The sequence below is a fragment of the Halichoeres trimaculatus genome, unplaced genomic scaffold (genome assembly GCF_033239565.1).
Source record: "Halichoeres trimaculatus isolate MK-OKI-2021-1 unplaced genomic scaffold, fHalTri1.1 fHalTri1_scaffold_9, whole genome shotgun sequence".
In the NCBI taxonomy this organism is placed as follows: domain Eukaryota; kingdom Metazoa; phylum Chordata; class Actinopteri; order Labriformes; family Labridae; genus Halichoeres; species Halichoeres trimaculatus.
In genome coordinates, this window is record NW_027437188.1 from 2,775,500 (window position 1) to 2,796,230 (window position 20,731).

Consider the following 20,731-nt stretch of genomic DNA (forward strand, 5'->3'; position numbering starts at 1 on the left):
TATATATATATATATATATATATATATATATATATATATATATATATATATATATATATATATATATATATATATATATACACACTAACTCATGACTTAATAATTACGACTTTTTTTCAACTCTTACATTTTCTTCTAACAGGAAGAAAAGAAACAGGCTTCAATATAAACTGCTTTGTTTCTTCCTCTAGAATTTTTCTCCTGATTGAGAGAAGGGCATGCCTGAACTCAAAAGCGTTTGTCTGTAATTATGACTAGAATGTACCTGATTTTGGTCAAGCATCATATGATTACTCTATACATTAACAGGGACAGTGTAGATGGAAGAAGTTACTCCAAGTTCATTGAATTCATAGCAAATTATTGGTTAATTCCACTGACAGGGTCTCAGATATAAAAGTATCAGTGGTACAGGGACTGCCTTGCAGCTTTATTTGTTAGCATGGCCTACTTGATAATGAGCCATCACTTGTCCAAAGATTTGGAGTAGACGTCACCTGAATTAAGCTACAGCACAGACATGTTAAACAAAATAAATAAATTATCTGTCACGTATGGTGGACTGAATAACTAGGTCACCTCTACAGTCCAACAGGAAACAACATTTTCTGTTGTGTCCTTACCTCAAACTATGTGGTTTAGCAAGATAGTTCCCACACCCTTGAGCTGACGATCCTCTTACAGGCATGAAAGTCATGTGCTATTTAAATGTTTGTTGTTTACACAAACCTTTCTCTGACTCACACTGTGATTATGAATGACCAAGCTTACAATCTATTAACACTGCCAGCCTTCCTATCTGTAGAATAACATTTATTCAACATTTATTTATTCATTGTATTTTATTTTTTATTTTTTTGTAAAATTTCAAGAAATGAGTCATTCACTGGTTTTCTTAAACACAAGGGTATACTTCTGTTCGGACTCAGACAGAAGTAATGTTTATGGACTTGCAGGTCTCTGTAAACAATAGAGAGCCAGCATTCATTGAAATCTGTTTGTTGTTTTCCACCATCTTTTTTTCAATGTTCTATAAAGGATTAAGTTCAAAGCCGTTCTTTGTGTTAACAAGCAACCGATGGCATTCTGTTCATCCATTAAACATCCAAACATAATGGTTACTATGAGCCAAAGAATTTGCAGCTCTGAACAGCAATGTTTTTTTTCTCTCTCCCTTTTTTTTTTTTTTTTTTTTGGGGGAGGGGGGGGTCTTGTAAGGAAAAGAAAAAGTGATGGGTGGAGGGGCAGGGGGTTGGCAAAGGCCTGATTTGAAGACCCTGGCTGGTAATATATGCAGCCTATTGTGATGAACTAATGCACCATGCTATAATGGCGGCTAAGGAGGTGCAATAGGCTGAAGGGAGGGGCGCCATGACAAGTCTTGGGCCTCATGGTGCGCCTCATCTCTTACAAACACACTTCGAAGCACACAGTATTAACCAGACTCTGAAGCTCAGCACCTCTGCATTCAAATCTCAAGTGTTACTTTTTACCAAGGAGCTGAGACAAGAACCCAAGGACAGCCAAAAGAGAAGACATAATAACTAAATAAATAATTTTTTTCTCTGGTGGGTAAGTCGTGATAATGGGCCCAGTCTACCCTGCTGACAGGTTATGAAGAAAGCCCATGTGCCTGGAAGAACTTACAGTCATGGTGTTTCCTTGAACCTACTGGACTGAGATATCCTTGCTACACAAGGAGGTAAGAACTTTTATTTTTGTATTATTCCTTAAAGAAATGACATTACAACCACAGCTTTGAAGCAGTGAGTGTTAACTGGCAAAATTCTAACTCTCATTCCAGAAAACTTGTTGCTACAGTGAATCGCTCATTATAACGAATTTATCTTTAAAGAAAAAAAAAAACTGACATTATTACTGTCACAAAGAAGGAAGTGTGAGAAAATAAGATAAACATATGCTATTTTTTTGCATATAAGAAAGCTACTGAAAGTAAACTGAAGTAAGAATGGTAGAACCTGATGAGAAATTATAGGCTGGCTGAGAGCTAAAGTTTATAGGTTTATAGGCTTTGCCCCTCCGCCACCTGACAGTTCATAACAAACAGAGGCTGGCGAGCAGAAAACACTTTTAGGTGACAAAATCTACTATTGTAACAAAGTCTTTAGGCAACTATAAAGATTTTCTTAACAACAGCTTTGTTTCTAATAACGCTGTTCTCATGGCATGACCAGTTGTCTGTGCTGCACATAGCACAGCTGTCACTGTCTGTTTTTAATGTATAAAATTCTTAATCCCAATTAGTTAACTTTATGTTATTTCTAATTTTTAATAACATTGTTTCAGTGTTCAATGGAATGCATATATCTGGTTGAATCAATGTTGATTTAATTCTACATTCTTTCAGTGTTGATCATATCATGGTTTAATTAATGTTGGTTCAGTGTCAGAACTGATTGAAAATCCAAAGTAATCTCCATGTTGATCATAACCAGCACTTTAATGCCTCTTTTAATAACCCACATCAGTTTTAATCTCAATCTTCAGCCTGACAACTGAGCTCATTGTACTTCCTACTCGTCCCTCGGTTCAGCCACAGATCAATGTCCTGCTTGATTCCAATCAATTTGTGCCCACGAACTCTGCCAGAAATCTGGGTGTCATGATTGATGACCAGCTGACCTTTAAGCTACATGTGGCCTCAATTTCACGGTCTTGTTGATATGCCCTCTATAACATCAGAAGAATCAGACCCTACCTGACATAACAGGCCACGCAGCTTCTGGTACAGGCCCTTGTGACATCACGCATCGACTACTGCAGCAGCACGCCTGGTCTTTAACCAGCCCAAAACAGCACACGTCACCCAGCTGTTAATCTCTCTTCACTGGCTTCCAGTAGCAGCTGGAATCAAATTCAAAGCTCTTCTCCTGGTTTACAAAACATTAACAAGAATGGCTCCTGCCTACCTGAGGTCCCTTATCCAGGCATACACTCCCTCTCGCCCCCTTCGCTCTGCTTGTGAAAGAGGCCTGGTGCTCCCAGACCAGTGTGGCTCCAAATCACTAGCCAGACTCTTCTCCTCTGTTGTGCCCAAATGGTGGAATGAATTACCTAACTCTATATGATCCACAGAGACCCTTTCTACTTTAAGAGAAGTCTGAAGACTTCTCTGTTCAGGGAACACTTGTGCACTTAAGCTGACCCCTCTCCTGTTTGCCCTCAGGGGTAGAATGATTCAGTAGGTCTAAGACTCAGCTCTTGTGATTTTTTAGCACTATTACTGAATTTTTTGAAGATTGAGGTATACTGTTGCAGCATTGCATGCAGTTAGCTTGTTGATTATTGTACCCCCCCCCCCAAAAAAAATAAATAAATAGATAAATAAATAAATAAATAAATAAATAAAATCAAATAAAAAATAAAATCAAATAAAAAAATAATAATAATAAAATCAAATAAATAAATAAATAAATAAACTTGCACTTAATGGCAGCACCTGCAGCTGAATAACAGCACTGTTGTTGCACTAACTAGGTTTTCCTTGTATTTAAATTCTTGCTTGTGTTGTACGTCGCTTTGTACAAAAGCGTCTGCTAAATGAAATTGTAAACTGTAATAATGTGGATTTAGTCACTTTTTGCTTTCTGGTAATGGTGATGTTACAGATGGTATTAGTAAAAGCACATATCAATAACTGTCACAGAACTCTGTAGTTTTATGGTGCCTTTTGCAGTTTTTTCTTTTTTTTTTTTACAAAAAGTTTCGAATTCACAGGCTACATCAACTGTACAGAAAAGGAAGACAGTAAGAGACAGTTATAAAAGGTGCTGGAGTCTAAAAAATGGCTGAGTTTAAAATGAGGAAAAACAAGTGACTATATATATATATATATATATATATATATATATATATATATATATATATATATATATATATATATATATATATATATATATATATATATATATATATATATATATATATATATATATATATATATATTCATCTTCTAGAGCCAACTGTGGTGAAGAACAGCATTTAAAATAACATTACATTCTATTTTTGAGGTGTAACAAAATTAAAAGTGACAATGTTTCCTTTCTGTCTGCTTGATGAATAAATGTGTCAAGCGTTCTCCTTTTTTTTAATCACAGGTGGGATGTGTACCACAAATTATATCTCCTGGACACAATGACACTGGGGAAAGAAGGAGTTTGGGCAGGTACTGGGAGAAAGATGCATTGTTTTTTTCTCACCTACCTTTTCCTACTAGTTTTACCATGCACTGGCTTCCTCCCCAACTTCTGGTCTCGAGTATTAACTTTGTCCTGGGATTCAAAAACACACCAGTACATCACTGAGCAGGCCATTCTCAATGTCACCATAGAGACTTTGATGGACAAAAATCAGGATAACCAGGCAGAGGGGCAGGTGAGTTGACTTCTGAAGCATGAAATATAAGATGTAGAGAAAGACATTCTGTGACCGACTTATTCATAAGATCAAACTATGGGCTGAGATTTGTGCAACTAGAAACTGGATTCAAATTGTGATATTGAATCCAAGAAGGATGATCTGAAGGTAAATTAAATGTTTGAAATTGGATTTATTTGCTTCCAATTTTTTGTTTTACCTGTTTGAAAATTCAATTCTTTTTATTTCTTAAAGGTAGGGTCTGCAGGAATTTTCATTACTTGTTAGTAAACACAACATTCAAACTGTGCTCCTTCTCCTTGGCTCAGTGGTAGCACACACCCACTGCCTCTGACCGTGACTGCGCGAACATACTCACTAGCCCAGCAACCACCTGTAGCATCATGTTTCTACATGGGAGAGACTTGAGAGCTGTGTCCCTGACTTGGCATGTTGGCACAAGCTAATCATAGGGTTATTTGACACATACCTAGTGAGCAGAAAGTCGACTAGTGCTGCTCTTCATCCTGTGCTGCTCTCCAAGTTACTGAAAGTGGGTGAAAAATGAGCCAAGCTTCATCCTCATCAAGGAAAAAGTGTTATTTGTTAGGCGTTTTGTTTCACTTTGGTTGTTTTTCTTCCTCCCTGCTACTTCTTCTATCGCAGCTGCTCTGATTAGCTGCTTCCACTGACCACTCAACATGCAAATCACTTGTGCACTAGGTGGGCTGTGATTGGCTGATGTAACCACACTTACTCTGCCCAGAAACATCCTGATCCAACCGAAACATCAACATACAGGCAGGGGGGTTGAGGCAGACACAGACACTAACACACATATAGAGGGCCATAGGAGACAATTGAGCAGGGTTATTCCTGTTATTTATTCATTTATTTATTTATTTATTTTTATTATATATATATATATATATATATATATATATATATATATATATATATATATATATATATATATATATATATATATATATATATATATTTTTTTGGGGGGGGGGTATTTGTGCAAACTACCTGTAAATAAAAAATATATATAAAATTCTTTGTCAGTTTAGAGTGTTAGAGTGGCTAGTGCATAGTCTTCTTCCAAGACAAAGAGTAATTCTTTTCAAATTCAATTCTAGTTTTCTAGTGGCACAAATCTCAGTCCATAGAAGTACATTGATTTCCTGTGGTGATCCAGATCAACCTGTACCCCTTACAGACCAGACTGGGCCGTAGCTTCTGGAGAGCTGTTGGAGAGGTGGTAAAATCCAATGCAGCTATGGACTTTCTGAGCTCCACCAGAGCTGACCCAGTGTACCACTTTGATTCAGAGCGAGTGAACAGTTCTATCCTGATGTTGCGAAAGTTCTGGGCTCAGACCCTGCTCTCAGTATGGTCCAAAGAGTACCAGAGTGCCCGCCACAGCTTGGGCCAACTTTTTCACTCTCTTCAGGTACATGGCACTTTAAACAGATGCAAACTGCTAAATAATAGAATAGATGCATTGCTTTAGGGAAGTAGAGATATGAAACACATCTTTTGACAAATGATTGAAATCATAGTGGTGCAGTGGAGGAAGAGGGTTTTGGTTGTAGCTCTGTTGTAGGGGCATTAGTTACTATAATGACCTGACAAACACCAAATGAATGCTTTGCTTTTAATTTGCTTTGATGTCAGGACTTCTACAGCCACAGTAACTGGGTTGAGATGGGTCAGCATTCCATCTACCTTCACCTGATGCAGCCAGAGGAGTCAGCCATCCCTGTGGCAAAAGGTATCAACTATCATCACATCTGAACAACAACCAACATTCTTAAATCATGGGTAGCCATGGAATGGTAGTCATAATGATCTGAATCCCCAGTCTGTTCTTGGGTACTACAATGCCTAGAGCAGAGGTCACAGTAGTGAGGGTTGACACGACAGTAAGTGGGTGCAGCCTGTACAGGAAGTTCATCCCATTTATGTAGGCCTTTACTACACTTGATACTCTGTTGCTTTTGTGATATTTTTTTCTGTCGGACAGAATTTGGACTAAAATGCAGACATACGGGCAGGGCAGGTGGACTTAAGACTAAGCTGACTGAAGGAGAGGTCTCTCATTTGTATGCAGAGAGACAGCTTGTACAAAGCTAAATATGCATGTCACCAGGGAGGTGATGTGTGGTTTATTCACGCCTAGAAACGTGAGTCAAGCAAATAATCACGACACACTACATACAATGTGGATGATAAATGGAAAGCATCTGGCCAGTTTATAGAAAAACATGGAGAACAATTTAACAATTGAAGTGATTTGAAATTTAATGCCCAGGTCCACACTGTGCTATAAAAGTTGACAGATCGATTTTTATCATTTATTAACTCAACTGACCAATTAATAAATAAACAAACAATGAACATGTTTTATCAATATAAAAGTTAAACCACTTTTCTAAAGTGTACAACCAGGCTCAACAGTCATGACATTTTTGTTGCTTTTACAGAATTATCAGTTGGGTATCTGAAGGTTTAATAAGTTACTCAGATGTTCCTGTACCCACAAACAAATTTTGGATGTTGTTGTTGTTGTTGTTGTTGTTGTTGTTGTTGTTGTTGTTGTTGTCTGTCAGTTCAAGACTAACTCTGGATATTGACACAACGTTAAGTTTAGGTCTACTATTTGGATATCTAACCATGACCCCACTTGGACGTCAGCGTCCAGTTCAACATTTGAACGTCAGCTTTTTGGACTTTAAATGGACGTCTGAGCAGGAGTGAGAGAGTGAGCCCACTGTGCAAACAGACGTTCACAGGACACCCTTTCAACGTCTGTTTGGGAAGCCCAATTTTAAGCATTAGTTTTGATTCAAAGTGATATTCTGTTTGTTTCTATTTGCTGTTTTCATTTTAAAATGGTGATTTGTTTTCCTGTAGAGGTTAATTTAACCTCATTTGGCTCAGCAGCAGGTTTGAAGTGACAATGTGTAACGGCTGTCTGTATTTACAGTTACCATCTGCTGCTGAGAGATAACATGAAGCTAAAGGAAAATGAACAATAACAAGATGTTAAATGGCCTCAGTGGCAGCAGCAGCAAAAGTAACTCAGGTCATGGGGACTTGGCTTTGGAACTGGAAGGATGCTGGATTAAGGTTCGGCATGTAGAAAGATTTTTTTCTTTTTTTTGGTAGCCCTATTGAGGTACTGTGGACGTCATAAATGGACGTTCAGTAAATGTCAAAAGAGACGTTGTCTGAAGGAACAGTCTGCACCTTCAGGAGACCAAAGTCAGGCAGTGACAGGACGTCCTTTGAACGCCTCTTTGCTCAGTGGGATTGTACCAAATATCATCAAAAGAAATCACTTCATCTAACTGTCATACCATGACGGAATTACTGTTAATACTATGTCAAAATTCAGTCTGGGCCTTTTTACATTGTAAAATGACTTTAATTTACTCAGATACACATATCTAAAGCTCTTCTCTAACAGAGGTGTCATGCTAATAATATACAGAAGCAGATTAGATCTGTCATTGATGGAAGACAAAAATTTGGGGCAGGACAAAAATAAAGTCGAAATGACCAAAATAAAATCGATATGATCTGCTATTTGTATCTCCCTGGGGCACACCTGGACCAGACAGCTGCAGCTCTTGTAGACTGAAATCAGGACAGATACATTAACCAGCGCAATCAGAACATCTTTCTGTTACATCAAGATAAGGAAATAAATAATTAATTATCACAAGAAAAAGATCTTTGTTACACTGAGATAACATCATCATAAGTCGTTGGCATAAGATAACAGCAAACAAAAAGCAAAATCCATGACCACTCTCGTGTTCTGTATATAACAATAAAAGGGTTCAAGGTTCAGGCAATTTGTCGTAAAGCCAGCAGCAATCACACACAGAAAAAGACCTTTTATACCAAACATTACAATAATCTTAGAATTAATTAAACTTTAAACCCTCTCTCTTTGACACAGATGACACCCCTACCTGTATGGAGTGTTTTAGCATGACCTGTCGTGATAACCTCCTGCCAAGACTGACAGGTCCACAGGGAGACTCCCAGCTGCTCACCACTGGTTACTTCAGCACTTTCCCTCTGAAGCCTCAGGGTGTGTCACTGCCACAAACAGCTCCCTCCCACACAACAACATGATGAAATCAAACACTTCAATGGATCTGAGCTTTTTTCTGGTGTGAAGTTTGAATGACTGTTTTCTATCAAACTTCCTCTCTCCAGGCAAATGTAGTCATGGAGGTATTTTGGACAGTAGTCGCTTCATGGGGGCAAAAGGGGGCATCAACAAGGACAGCACCTCACCTATCTTCTCCCCTCACCATTACCTCCATGTACAAGCAGCCACACTGGCTACGGAGGCTACCATCAGTGTGCTGAGAGACCTGAGAGAAACTGTGGGTCATAAAACCTTTCTGAGGTAAGTCTGACAACTGTTTTACAAGCCACAGCTGTATTTCCCATAAAAGGAAGGAAGCAGGCCCAAAGTGCCTCCAGCTTCCCAGTGAACATCATCAGCTTTAAAGAGAATTAAAAATGTTTTTAATTCTTTATCTGTTGGCAGGCTTTTTAGTGTGGAGCAAGTTCCAGCATTGGTTTTTGTCATGGACACCACAGGAAGCATGTTTGAGGAGATCACTGCAGCTCGCCTCCAGGCCCACTCCATCATCCAGAATCGAGCCCATGGCCAGCGAAAGCCTGGCACCTTTCTACTAGTGCCTTTCCATGATCCAGGTGATGGTCTAAGTCTCAAATCTAAAAACTTATGCATTTAACTTTTCCGCATGACACTAACATATTTTTATTGTGTGTTTTCTTATAGTTATTTCTTTATATTTCATCTCTCGAATAGTTTTTGGGTTTGTTTTTTTTAAATAATGTTGACTGGCATCATGAATTACACTTTTGATTGATTGGTAGGAGACAAACAACTAAAGGTCATCAGGACGAAACTTAGTGTACCAAGCTATGACTTTGTTTTTTCCAAAGACACCCAATAGAGGAACAATCACACAAGATGCAATGCTCCTTTTCACAAAGCCTAGACAATATAAAACATAGAAAAACAAAGAAAGGACAGGACAAAATAAGACAAACAAAAAAAATAAATAAATAAATAAAAAAAATAAAGCCCTTCCTGCCTCCATCAGTGATCAAACCATTTCCTGCCTTCCCCCATCCCACCTTGATCTTCATAAATTGAAGACAAAAAAAGATAATAAACAGAAGAAAGTGTCAGCCACTTAATGTATGTGCAAAAATTTGTAAATAGATTTTAAACAATAAACTTTAAACTACTTCAAACTGTAACAAGGACGTCAAAACCCAAAAATGATTAGAAACAAACATGAAAGAAGAGGATCACTTACCAGATAAAAAGATAGACATTTCACAGATGCCAAGAAGGACCTGAGTGAACATATACATTTGTATAGGCAAACAAACACACACACACACACACACACACACACACGCGCACACACACACACACACACACACACACACACACACACACACACACACACACACACACACACACACACACACATATATACAGTGCCTATCATAAGTATTCACCCCCTTGGATGTTTAACACATGTGTCTGAAGGATCCAGACTGGTGGATCAGTAATCCTGGCCACCATTACACCATGAAGACAGAAGAACACTCTAACCTCTTAAGACCCGAGCTCTTTTTTGGCATGCATTTTTGACGTCTCTTTGCTTTTTGGGCTTATTGGAACCTAAGAAGTATAAATTTAAAGCATCATCTTTACACATGATGTAGCTTTAGAGAAATGTTATGCCCACATATGTGGATACTCGGTCTGGATTTCCATAAACACGCTAATGTCACCACTGTGCAATAATGTGCAAAACTTTAATTAAACCTTGAACCCAGCAGTATTTTTCCAGATTGCTTTTATATTTAGTAATAAAACATACAGATGTGCTATCTAAAACTTCTGGAACATCACAGGGCAAACTGCACTCAAGTTCTCACAGCGCAGCCTGCTGCTCTGCAGCGGGCTGCATTCTTCAGGCTAACCATCTCTGAAAGATGAGCATCTGCCCTCCTGCAGACTGAGACATGTGGCACAGCCACCACTGAACACTTTCCCCCACCTATGGAAAGGTCTTTGTTGTCTGTCGATTCTCAAGAGTCTGTGTTGTCTTCTTGACTGTCATGCTGGGCCAAGAAGATCTTCTCCACTTCCATGCAGAACTCCAGGAACTGCATGATGCTATTCTTTGGTGTACCACAAACAGCAAGATCTTTGGGACAGAGTAGCCAGCTGTTGGCTAAAGCCAGATCTGTGAGGTGCATTAGCATCCGCATTGTCCACCTCTTAGTACAGATGCTGATGTGAGAGTAACTAATCATCCTGTCAACCAAGTCAACTCCACCCATCTTGAAGTTGTACTCACGGACAATGCTTGGTCGCAAGATGGTTACATATTGTTTCAGTTTCTTGTCCCATCGCTGGCAGGAATCTTCAGGCTGTGTACCATGAACAACAGACATCATCAGTACTGGTTTGTTGTCATACCACTTCACAATACACATCTTTCCATCTTCCGTGGCAACTTTGGCTGAGGTACCTCTTCCATCCTTCTTCATGTTTTTGTTGCTAGGTAACTTCTGCACTGCTGCAGCAACCCAGCTCTTCATTACTGTACCAGCCATATACAGCTTCTTCTTCATAATTCGTTCCATACCTTAGATGGTTGTGAAGAACTCAATACACCTTTGTGCCACGATGCAGCGTTTGACACAGACATTCGATGACCAAGGTTCCTAACCCAAGACCCTCTAGTTCTTTGACCTGCTGCCTGGTGCACATCAAAGTCCAGCACAATACCATCTGATGTAGCACAAACAAAGTTCTTTATGCCAACTGGGTTTCGCTTCATTGCCAGATACTGTCAACAAGGACAGGCTCCTGTGAAGGGGATCATCTGCTCATCCTCACTGCTCCTTGCTGCTGTGGTGGGGATTGATAATAAGCATCCTCGATGGCATCATCATTGTCTAACAAATGTTCCAAGTCTGAGTTTTCTCTGTCAATTAAGCCCAGTAGCTCTGGTACTTGTGTCAAAGAATAAAAAAATCAAGTACAAGTCCATGAAGATTTATTTATTTTCTATCTACTTATTTAATATTTATTCAATAAAACAATCAGTTAGTTGATTATTTATTTGACTGGGACAATGTACAACTTCTTAGCTGCACCAGAGTTAGATCTAAGGTGATTTACTAACCATGCTAACATGAATAATTTTGCTGACATGCGAACATTTTTAACAAAACTAAGTCCTGTTGTCCACATAAGTGTACATCAAGTGTAGCAGCACAGTAGATCATTACTGTTGCTAACTCTTGACAAATTTGCATGTAATTGCAAACTAACAATTCTTTTAAGTTTATCTAAACAAGATTTAGCCATTAAATTTCTTTAGACTTCTTACCTTGACAATTTTTAGATTAGGGGTGGCCACTCGAACTTTGTCTTGTGCATTCTGCCATGCTGACTTTTACCGGTAATGTGCTGTACTCTAACAACACCAGATGGCAGTGTAATCATCCTCGTATGTGTACATCAGGCCCCAGTTAAGTAGAATTAGGCATTATGTTTATACAACCCAAAACGTCATGTCCACGCATGTGGACGCCAGGTCCTAAGAGGCTAAGCAACTCAGGGAAAGGGTTATTGAGAAGTACAATTCAGGGGATGGATAAAAAAAATATTCCAATGCATTAAACATCCTCAGAGTTCAGTGAAAACAGTTATCAAGAAATGGAAGGAATATGGCACTTGTGTGAATCTGCCTAGACCAGGCCGCCCTCAGAAACTGAGAGACTGTGCAAGTAGGGGACTAGTGAGAGAAGCAACCAAGATCCCTACGACTACCCTGAAGGAGTTGCAAGCTTCAGCTGCTGAGATGGGTGAGACTGTGCATATAGCAACTGCTGCCTGGGTTCCTCACCGGTCAAAGCTTTATGGGAGGTGGCAATGGAAAAGCCACTGTTGAAGAAAATTCATACTAGATCTCGACTAGAGTTTACCAAAAAGCACACGGAAGAGTCCATGGTCTAGTGGAAGAAGATTCTTTGGCCTTATGAGACCAAAATGGACCAAGTGATGTCCCAGTGTAGGTTACTGGACCCAGTGATGTCCCAGTGTAGGTTACTGGACCCAGTGACGTCCCAGTGTAGGTTACTGGACCCAGTGATGTCCCAGTGTAGGTTACTGGACCCAGTGATGTCCCAGTGTAGGTTACTGGACCCAGTGATGTCCCAGTGTAGATTGCTAGACCCAGTGATGTCCCAGTGTAGGTTACTGGAGCAGCAGCAAGGTTTTCTCTGAGGTACAGGGGGAAATGTTGCACCTCAAAAAGTAAAAAATGCCACCACTCCAGGGTTACAAACAACCATTTGTGACTTTGATTACAAATACATGCCTACACACACATGCACACACACACACACACACACACACACACACACACACACACACACACACACACACTCATGAAGTCAAGCCTTTGCATTCTAGTTAACGTCTCTCCGTACTGTCTAAAGAGGTTGGACCAGTGTTGGAGACCGATGACCCAGACCAGTTTATGATGCACATGGAGAACCTTACAGCACTGGGAGGAGGGGATGAGCCAGAGATGTGCCTGTCTGCTGTTCTGGTAAATCTATGAACAGTTTCTTCTGATCACATGTGACTGTATAGATACAGTATGAGAACCAGGAACCATTTTACAACTGAAACATTAACCTGTGTGTCCTGTGTTGTGTTTTCAGTTAGCGCTCACTCACAGTCCACCGCTGTCAGATATATTTGTGTTCACCGACGCTTCCCCTAAGGATGCCAACCTCTTTGATGCAGTGAAAGCTCTTGCACTTGACAAACAAAGCAAGGTAGGTTAAAAAAACACAAAAGGTTCCCACACTCTCTAGGGTTACACATCTATCTGCCTAAAGACAGCAGAGATGGTGAACAAAACAGACTCGATGAACACCTGTCTATTGTTTTATTTTACAGTACGGTGGACATTTTCCTAAGCCTAACCCTTTGGTCATGTTATGGGCTGGTTTTCCCACAGGTTACTTTTCTGCTCACTGAAGACCAAAACTACTTAAGAGAGAGAAGAAGGAAGAGAAGGAGAAGGGGCAGGGAACCTCTACCATCTGATCGTTTTTCTCTTTATTATTCCCTGTCAGCCCTGTCAGGAGGGCTGACCATATTCACCACCAACTCTGACATCCACAAGGTCTCCGCTGTTGTAGAAGATAACACAGCTGCCAACAAGGTACAGTATCAGATCCCCTGAGGGTCAAATCAAACCAGCTCTGAGGGGAAAATACAAAGCTAAAATACACTTTCATAAACAGAGTTCTTCTATATCCTGTCAACAAGCTGTAATTCAAGTTGTTTATTTCCTCAATTTTTCCCTCTGCTTTTGGTCTCCTCCAGCAAACAGAGCCATTAGTTGCTCAATTACACAGAGGCGATTCCAGAGTCCCTCAAGGTTCTGGGCCAAAATTCACAGGGGCCCCCACAACTAGTCTTCATCAGCCCCATATAATAAATAATCTGACACTGACAATAATGTGAAAGGAAAAAATAATAATAACATGTTAAAAGTGCTTTCTTTAAGTGATTTGCAGTGACAACATTTAATTCTTCACAGGCAACTTTTGGATGTTCTTAGACTCTGTCCTTATACTTCCTTATATTTCATTAATTAGTCAAATCACAGTCAATATGATTTAACATGGTTCTAGAGAGATTAAACTGTAAGCTGAAGCCTTTTTAGTTGTCTTTTTGATAATTTCATGTATGAAAAAAAAAAGAATTTTCCTCTTGATCTGTTCAAAGACAATGTGTGCACACCTCTTCTCACCCCCAGGTTTCCCTCCTCCATGCGAATAGTGACCATGAGCTGATGACTTCTCATTCCTTTAGAGTTGACAGCTCAGTAAAAAACATCACCCTGCACATCACTGGTGTTCTGACTGAATGTATCCTCACCAACCCATCAGGTGAACAGGGCAGTCACAAACTGTTTGTGCATTTGCTGCCGATGAAAACTCTTTTCTGGAATCTTTTTTTTTTTTTTTTTTTTTGCTGAAATAGTCCACATGTCCCTGTCTGGCCACTTTACTTTGTTTTAGTTAAATAACTGAGCACATCATCTCTCTGCCAGGCCAAAGCCAGTTTTTACTGAGGGAAAGAAGACCTCTGGCAGAACTGCAGCATTTTGAGGGTCTCTACCGTATCATCCTGCTCTCTCCTATGGAACCAGGCCAGTGGACACTTCAAGCTAAAAGTGATGGGAACCTCACATTCAGCGTAATAGGTAGGTATGGTCAAACTGTCATATTTAGTAATTCCAGTAACAATGAATGGAATATGAAGTCAGTGTGACTGCATCTGCAATCATTATGAACAGAAGACCTGCTTTTTGTCAGGAGACAGCAGTGTGGACTTCCTGTATCACTTTGCCACTGTGACCAATGAGACACACCCAGGTCTGGCAAGAGTGGAGGGTAGTCCAGTGGCTGGTAAGGGATGTTTTTATACATTAATAACATTCAGGATATTGGATAACTGGGTTCTTGACTCTCATTTCCCAACAAACCAACTCTTTCCTTGAATTCCTAGGTGTCCCTGCTTTTTTGGTGCTGGCTGTGACAGGCCTCGTTCCAGATGGGGGGATGGTTTTTAGTCATGCGGTGCTGTTGGGGGCTGATGGGGAGACCATTCAGCAGGTGAAGCTGAACTGCTCCTCCTCACCTTCATCATCCCACTCTGTGGAGGAGCTGGTGGGCTGGGTGGAGTCTGTCCCCAAAGTCCCCTTTAGCATTGGACTGCAAGGCCAGGACAGCAGAGGAAACACGCTGAAGCGGGTGTCCACAGAGAGGATTCAGCCCTCTCACGTTCAGATACAGGTAATCCAATCCTGTTAAACTAAACTAAGAGTGACTGATTTGACCTGAAAATTACTGAACTTTGGTTGGTCTGTTGTGTACATGCCTGGGTTTACGATACATTTTGTTTAATGATCAATCATTTTGGACTGGAAGAAGTCCATGTAATGTCATGGGTTCTGCCTGTAAGCATAAAATACCTACCTTATTGCAGTGCTTTACAAAGTGTGAGGTGCACCTCCCCTGGGGGGTGCCAAATAGGTCCAGGGAGGCATGAAAAAAGACACGAAAGCAAAGAACAGCAAAAGATAAAGGCTGAACTCAGCAGTAAGCGCAGAAAGTATGACGACCAGTGCGATGTGGTTTTGACATTATTTTTCCTGACTCTCTATCCGCTGTGTGTGTGTGTGTGTGTGTGTGTGTGTGTGTGTGTGTGTGTGTGTGTGTGTGTGTGTGTGTGTGTGAGTGTGTGAGTGAGTGAGTGTGTGTGTGTGTGTGTGTGTGTGTGTGTGTGTGTGTGTGTGTGTGTGTGTGTGTGTGTGTGTGAGTACATTTGTGTGGGCTTACGTTTGTGTGTCTGGTTATGCATCCTGAATGTTCAAAATGAATATTCCACTGTTTTGTGGTAGAACCACAAAGTGGATTATTCATTTATTATTTTTTGTAGTATTCCTTTTAAAATAGGGGTCGCCCCAGTGACTTCATGTGCCCTGAAGGGAGGCCCACTGTCTAACCCCTGCCTTAGGGGTCCTTTAAAAAGCAAAAACAGACAGCCATCATCATTACAATACTGAAGGTACAAATACAGAAATCAGGAGCAAAAGACAAAACTTTATTTGTTTGAAAAAAGTCACTTAAGTTTTTTTTTAAATAAATATTTCTGCTGCTTTATTAGTAGCAATGTATCACTAGCTGGTCTATGCTCTAGCCTCATCATGACGATCTTCCTCTTCCTCTCGTAGGACCATGACATTTACCCACCAGTAGCAATGTATCACTAGCTGGTCTATGCTCTAGTCTCATCATGAGGTGTAATCATAAAACTTTTGCATTGTGCTAATTCATTGTTTGAAGAATCCACCAGATAATATTTGGTACTGTGTATGTTTCTATACCCCCAGGTGCTGTCCCACCCCCATCTGGTACCAGGGCACAGTACAATGGTGGACTTTGAAATCCTGAACCATGGCCCAGCCCGTCTCTTCAGTCTAAGTGGTCACGACAGCGATGGGTATTTTCAAAATAAAGGTCATCACAGGTATGGCAGATTGAACGGGGGGGTTATCAAGCCTCAAAGTTATTTCTTAAAACTCTACAGTAATCTGTGGCAGATATGACATTACTTACCCATGTAAGAATGTAAGATCAGGTTCCTTTCTCTCAGGTTCCATGTTTCAGAGCAGGGGATTTTCCGTGGTCAGGTGGAGCTCCATACTCCTGCCACAGCCCCGGCAGGAGCAACTGTCACTCTCACACTCACTGTCCGTGCTCATGACTTTCCAGACTCAAACTATGCAGTGGCTTACCTGAGTGCCGTCCCACCAGTGAGTCATAACTGATGACTGTTATTTTACGCAGAAGTCCTTATGTCTTTTTCTTTTGACGCTGACGATCTTCCTCTTCCTCTCGTAGGACCATGATATTTACCCACCATCCTGCTCCACAGCTCAGACACTATCCGCCTGTTCCTCCATCTGCAGTCAGTCTAACTGGAGTGTGTCTATAGTGCTATCTGACATGGGCCGCTCTGGTCTTGCTGCCCTCAAGTTACAAAAGGGTGAAGGGGTCCTAACCTTAGTTCCTCCATCAAGAAAGAACAGCAGCCCTAACAAGCAACAAGCAGACAGCAATGAAACAACAACTGGAGGTCAGCATCACCCTGAGGCCAGGCTGGAGATGGGTGACCCACCTTTGAACATATCTGAATGGACCCTGGACCCTTCTCAGCCTCTGTGGGTGAGCTACAGTTCCAGCTGCTGCTCTGCGCAGGCAGAGGTTCTGGTTTGGGACACAGCTGGAAACATGAAGCGCTGCCATTTAACATCTGCCAAACAGAGGCAGCTCAAAGACATGAGCACAGACTTCAACAGAGCTAGACAAAAACACACCTTCAGTCCTTTGCTGTTGGGTCTGCTGTGGCTAGCCTGGCTTAGGCTAATGAAATAAGAAATGTTTCACAGTTAATATTTGTAGTGGATCACTGGAATCCAGTGGCCACGCAGTTCACTGACCATAAATTCATCTTGTGCTTTTGAGTATTTTTTAAAGCACTATATATTCCGTGTTTATGTCACAGTGCTGACTCTAAAGTCGAATGTTAACATCCAAAGCACACAGAAAATAAAATGAATTATCCAAACCTCACGTAAAGATTTACTCTTGTCCTCTTGTTTTTCTTTTTTCTCACACAGCTAAACTGCACCAGAAATGTCTGCAGTCTGTGTCCCCTCTGTTGCGGCAATAGATAGGTTTCCATTCAAATTAATCCGTCAATTTACACTGGATCTGTTCTGTTGCAGTAGTTCTGCTCTGTCATGTTGCAGGTAATACATAGCCATCCTATTTTTGACGGACACGTAGCTGTAACGTATAAATTCAGCATAGGGAAGATAAAGTGGAACAGAAAGTTGTGACCGGAAACTACCCAAAAACACCAAGTGACTTTCAAAATAAAACAGACTCCAAAATTAGATCATATTAAGCTTTGTATTTGACTACAAAGAGACAGTGTGTTTATGGTTCCAAGCAGATGACCACTGACCAAGTATCATATCATTGACGTGTCGTAGAGCTCTTGTTGTGTCTAAAAATTCAGGTTGAGGCCATCTGACGTCCCTTTTTCTTCAAGTCCAATAAAAGTCAAAAATCTAGAGAAAGAGCCGTCAAAAGTGCATCCAAAAATCCCTTATTCAGCAAAAAGCTGAACAGTTCGCGAGCGTGGGTTCAGCTGAATCTAGACTGGTCTGAATAGAAAAGAATAGCTCCTTATATACAGTTTTCTTAGGGGGCGGCCTTACGCCCCCCTTTCTAATTCTACCATTGGTGTTTGTTTTAATTTCAATGGCGTTCTTGCCAACTTGCGGGGCCCACCCCTTAACCTTCTCACGTACCACAGAATCTATTGGTGTCCTAGAGTTCAATAATTTTCCACATTTCAATGTTATCAATTCTATTGGTGTCCAGATGACTTAATTCTCTAAATAAAAAAATTGGACATGTTCAGGCCCCAGTTCATTTAATGATTAAACTTTCAAGGTACAAAGAGTTTGCACAAATGAAATAAGTGGTGCCTTGTACGTTTACGCAAGCAGATAAGTGAAACCTTATACAGGTGACTCATTTCAGTAGCAGGGTGTGGAATACACAGTGGAAAGCACCTAACTTTTCAGTGTCTTATTTAGGTCATACAGTACACAGCTTTTAGAAAGTACCTATCACCCCAGAGTTTATCAAGGTTACATATTACACGAGTTTTCGACAAATGGTACGATTCCCTTGGGTCGGCGGTCTTAGCTTGTTTACATGAGCTTGTGGAGTTTGCACACGGGGGAGTCAGGCCACCGAAGCAACCTGTAGTAGAATCATTTCAGTATTCTGGAATCCTCGTTATAGAGGTTCCTCAAAAATATTCGACACTCTCAGCTGATCATACTTTAATGCATTTTTGCAAATGTATCAATTTGATAACTGAACTGACTTCAGTTCTGTCCATCCATCCATCCATCCATCCATCCATTTTCTATACCGCGTGGCCCATTTAGGGTCGCTGGTGACTGGAGCCTATCCCAGCTGTCATTGGGCGAGAGGTGGGGTACACCCTAGAGTGGTCGCCAATCAATCGCAGGGCTGACACATAGGTTGTATCCAGACCAGAAAAGTCCTTTGGTCCACTTGTTTGGTCCTGACCAAAAGCGGACTATTTTTTTCATTTGGTGCTGTTCGTATTCAGATTGTACTTTTTGCAGGTGCCCTATATTCTGTAAACACATCCACATGTGTGACAATCAGTGCTCTCATTGGACAGCACTGATAAAGGGCGGCACACAAAATACAGACCTGGAAATGGAGGTAAACATGGAAGTCCTATATGCCGCTCTCCTGGTCTGTGTGTTTGAGCTCTTATTAGAGCTGCAAAATCATTTTCAGTTTCACGAGCAGTTCCTTCAAAGAAGGCTTAACAACACCGTTTCAAATTTTGGAACAGCGAAGACGAATGCGCGCAGCAAGGAGACGCTATGCTCTGCGTGTCCTGACCCACAACATGCCAGCAACAGCGTGGCTAAACAGAAGACAGAGGATCAGGTATGAACCAAAGAACAACATTCACTCCGGGCACAATGCTTGGCTACAGTGGCTTTAAAGGCCCAAACGGCGCATGTATCCTGTAGTTAGTTCGGATGGACCTTGGTTTATATTCAGACCTGCACTGGAGAACGACAAACTGCACTAGAGTTCGTTTGAAGCTGATCGAGACCACCTCAAAAAGTGGGTCCCGTTCCAGTTGTTTGGTCTGCACCAGGGTTCGTTTGTGTCTATTCACACCTGCATGGAAAGTCCGGACCAGCGTGGGAAACGAATCCTGGTCCATTTAAAGTGGACCAAACAGTCCAGGTCTGAATACCACCATAGAGACAGACAACAATTCACTCACACCTACAGACAAGACACACAAAGTGACCAATCAACCTGGTGAGCATGTTTTTGGACTGTGGGAGGAAGTCGGAGAACCCGGAGAGAAACTACGCATGTACGGGGAGAACATGCAAACTCCACACAGAAGGGCCCACCGGCCGAGGTGGGGATTTGAAACGGCAACCTTCTTGCTGTGAGGCTGCAGGGCTAACCGTTGTGCCACTGTGCAGCCCCAGTTCTGTCCAAGCAGAAATAAGTTTTGTTCCTACTTACAAAGTAATTTTTAGTGCTGTTATTACTAAAATTTTTAGGTGCTTTCTGGAACATCTATGTTCGATGGCAGACAAGGGCCAAACGTGCTGCAATGGCTGAAACGACATGTACAATGATGAACACTCATCATATTCAGATATTCTGCACATCCAAAGCAGACAATACAATACGAGAACAAACGCGCTGCAAAAAGAAAAACAACTGCATTAACATTAAACCCACAGCATGCACCAAAACCTACCTTGAGACAAACACAAAAAATCAGTAAACAACTGCAAACACAGAAACAATGGGATATTAGAGGAACACCTTATTTCACAAAAGCAACTTCAGAAAAGCTATTTCCTCTTTGCAGACTTTTTTTGTGATTGTTGCAGCTAAAATGTCCGATTTCACTGCAGTTTTTTATAAAAATTGCAATGCAAGTTGCAACGTTTGTAATTTTTTTTTGCTTTGTGAAAAAAATGTGGCAATGAGCAAAAATTACAAAAGCAGT

At 40.8% G+C, this 20,731-nt stretch overlaps 1 protein-coding gene across 1 annotated transcript; it reads left to right on the top strand.

Moving 5' to 3' along the window:
* The first annotated feature begins 1,450 nt into the window (after positions 1 to 1,450).
* vwa7 (von Willebrand factor A domain containing 7) lies at positions 1,451 to 17,613 on the top strand. Its single transcript, XM_074679948.1, has 17 exons — positions 1,451 to 1,702; positions 4,119 to 4,395; positions 5,600 to 5,833; positions 6,058 to 6,154; positions 8,351 to 8,485; positions 8,614 to 8,809; positions 8,954 to 9,123; positions 12,973 to 13,085; positions 13,201 to 13,317; positions 13,503 to 13,709; positions 14,310 to 14,442; positions 14,607 to 14,759; positions 14,872 to 14,964; positions 15,065 to 15,351; positions 16,452 to 16,588; positions 16,715 to 16,874; positions 16,963 to 17,613. The coding sequence occupies exons 2-17, from the start codon at positions 4,156 to 4,158 to the stop codon at positions 17,494 to 17,496; spliced, it is 3,006 nt and encodes a 1,001-aa protein (XP_074536049.1). The 5' UTR covers positions 1,451 to 1,702; positions 4,119 to 4,155; the 3' UTR covers positions 17,497 to 17,613.
* The last annotated feature ends 3,118 nt before the right edge of the window (positions 17,614 to 20,731 follow it).

Excerpts from the sequence above, each read along its gene's own strand:
- vwa7 (XM_074679948.1), top strand. The coding sequence starts at position 4,156 with ATGACACTGGGGAAAGAAGGAGTTTGGGCAGGTACTGGGAGAAAGATG. Across the intron at positions 6,155-8,350 it reads AGCCATCCCTGTGGCAAAAG|ATGACACCCCTACCTGTATG; the intron begins GTATCAACTATC and ends TCTTTGACACAG. Across the intron at positions 16,875-16,962 it reads ACCTGAGTGCCGTCCCACCA|GACCATGATATTTACCCACC; the intron begins GTGAGTCATAAC and ends TTCCTCTCGTAG.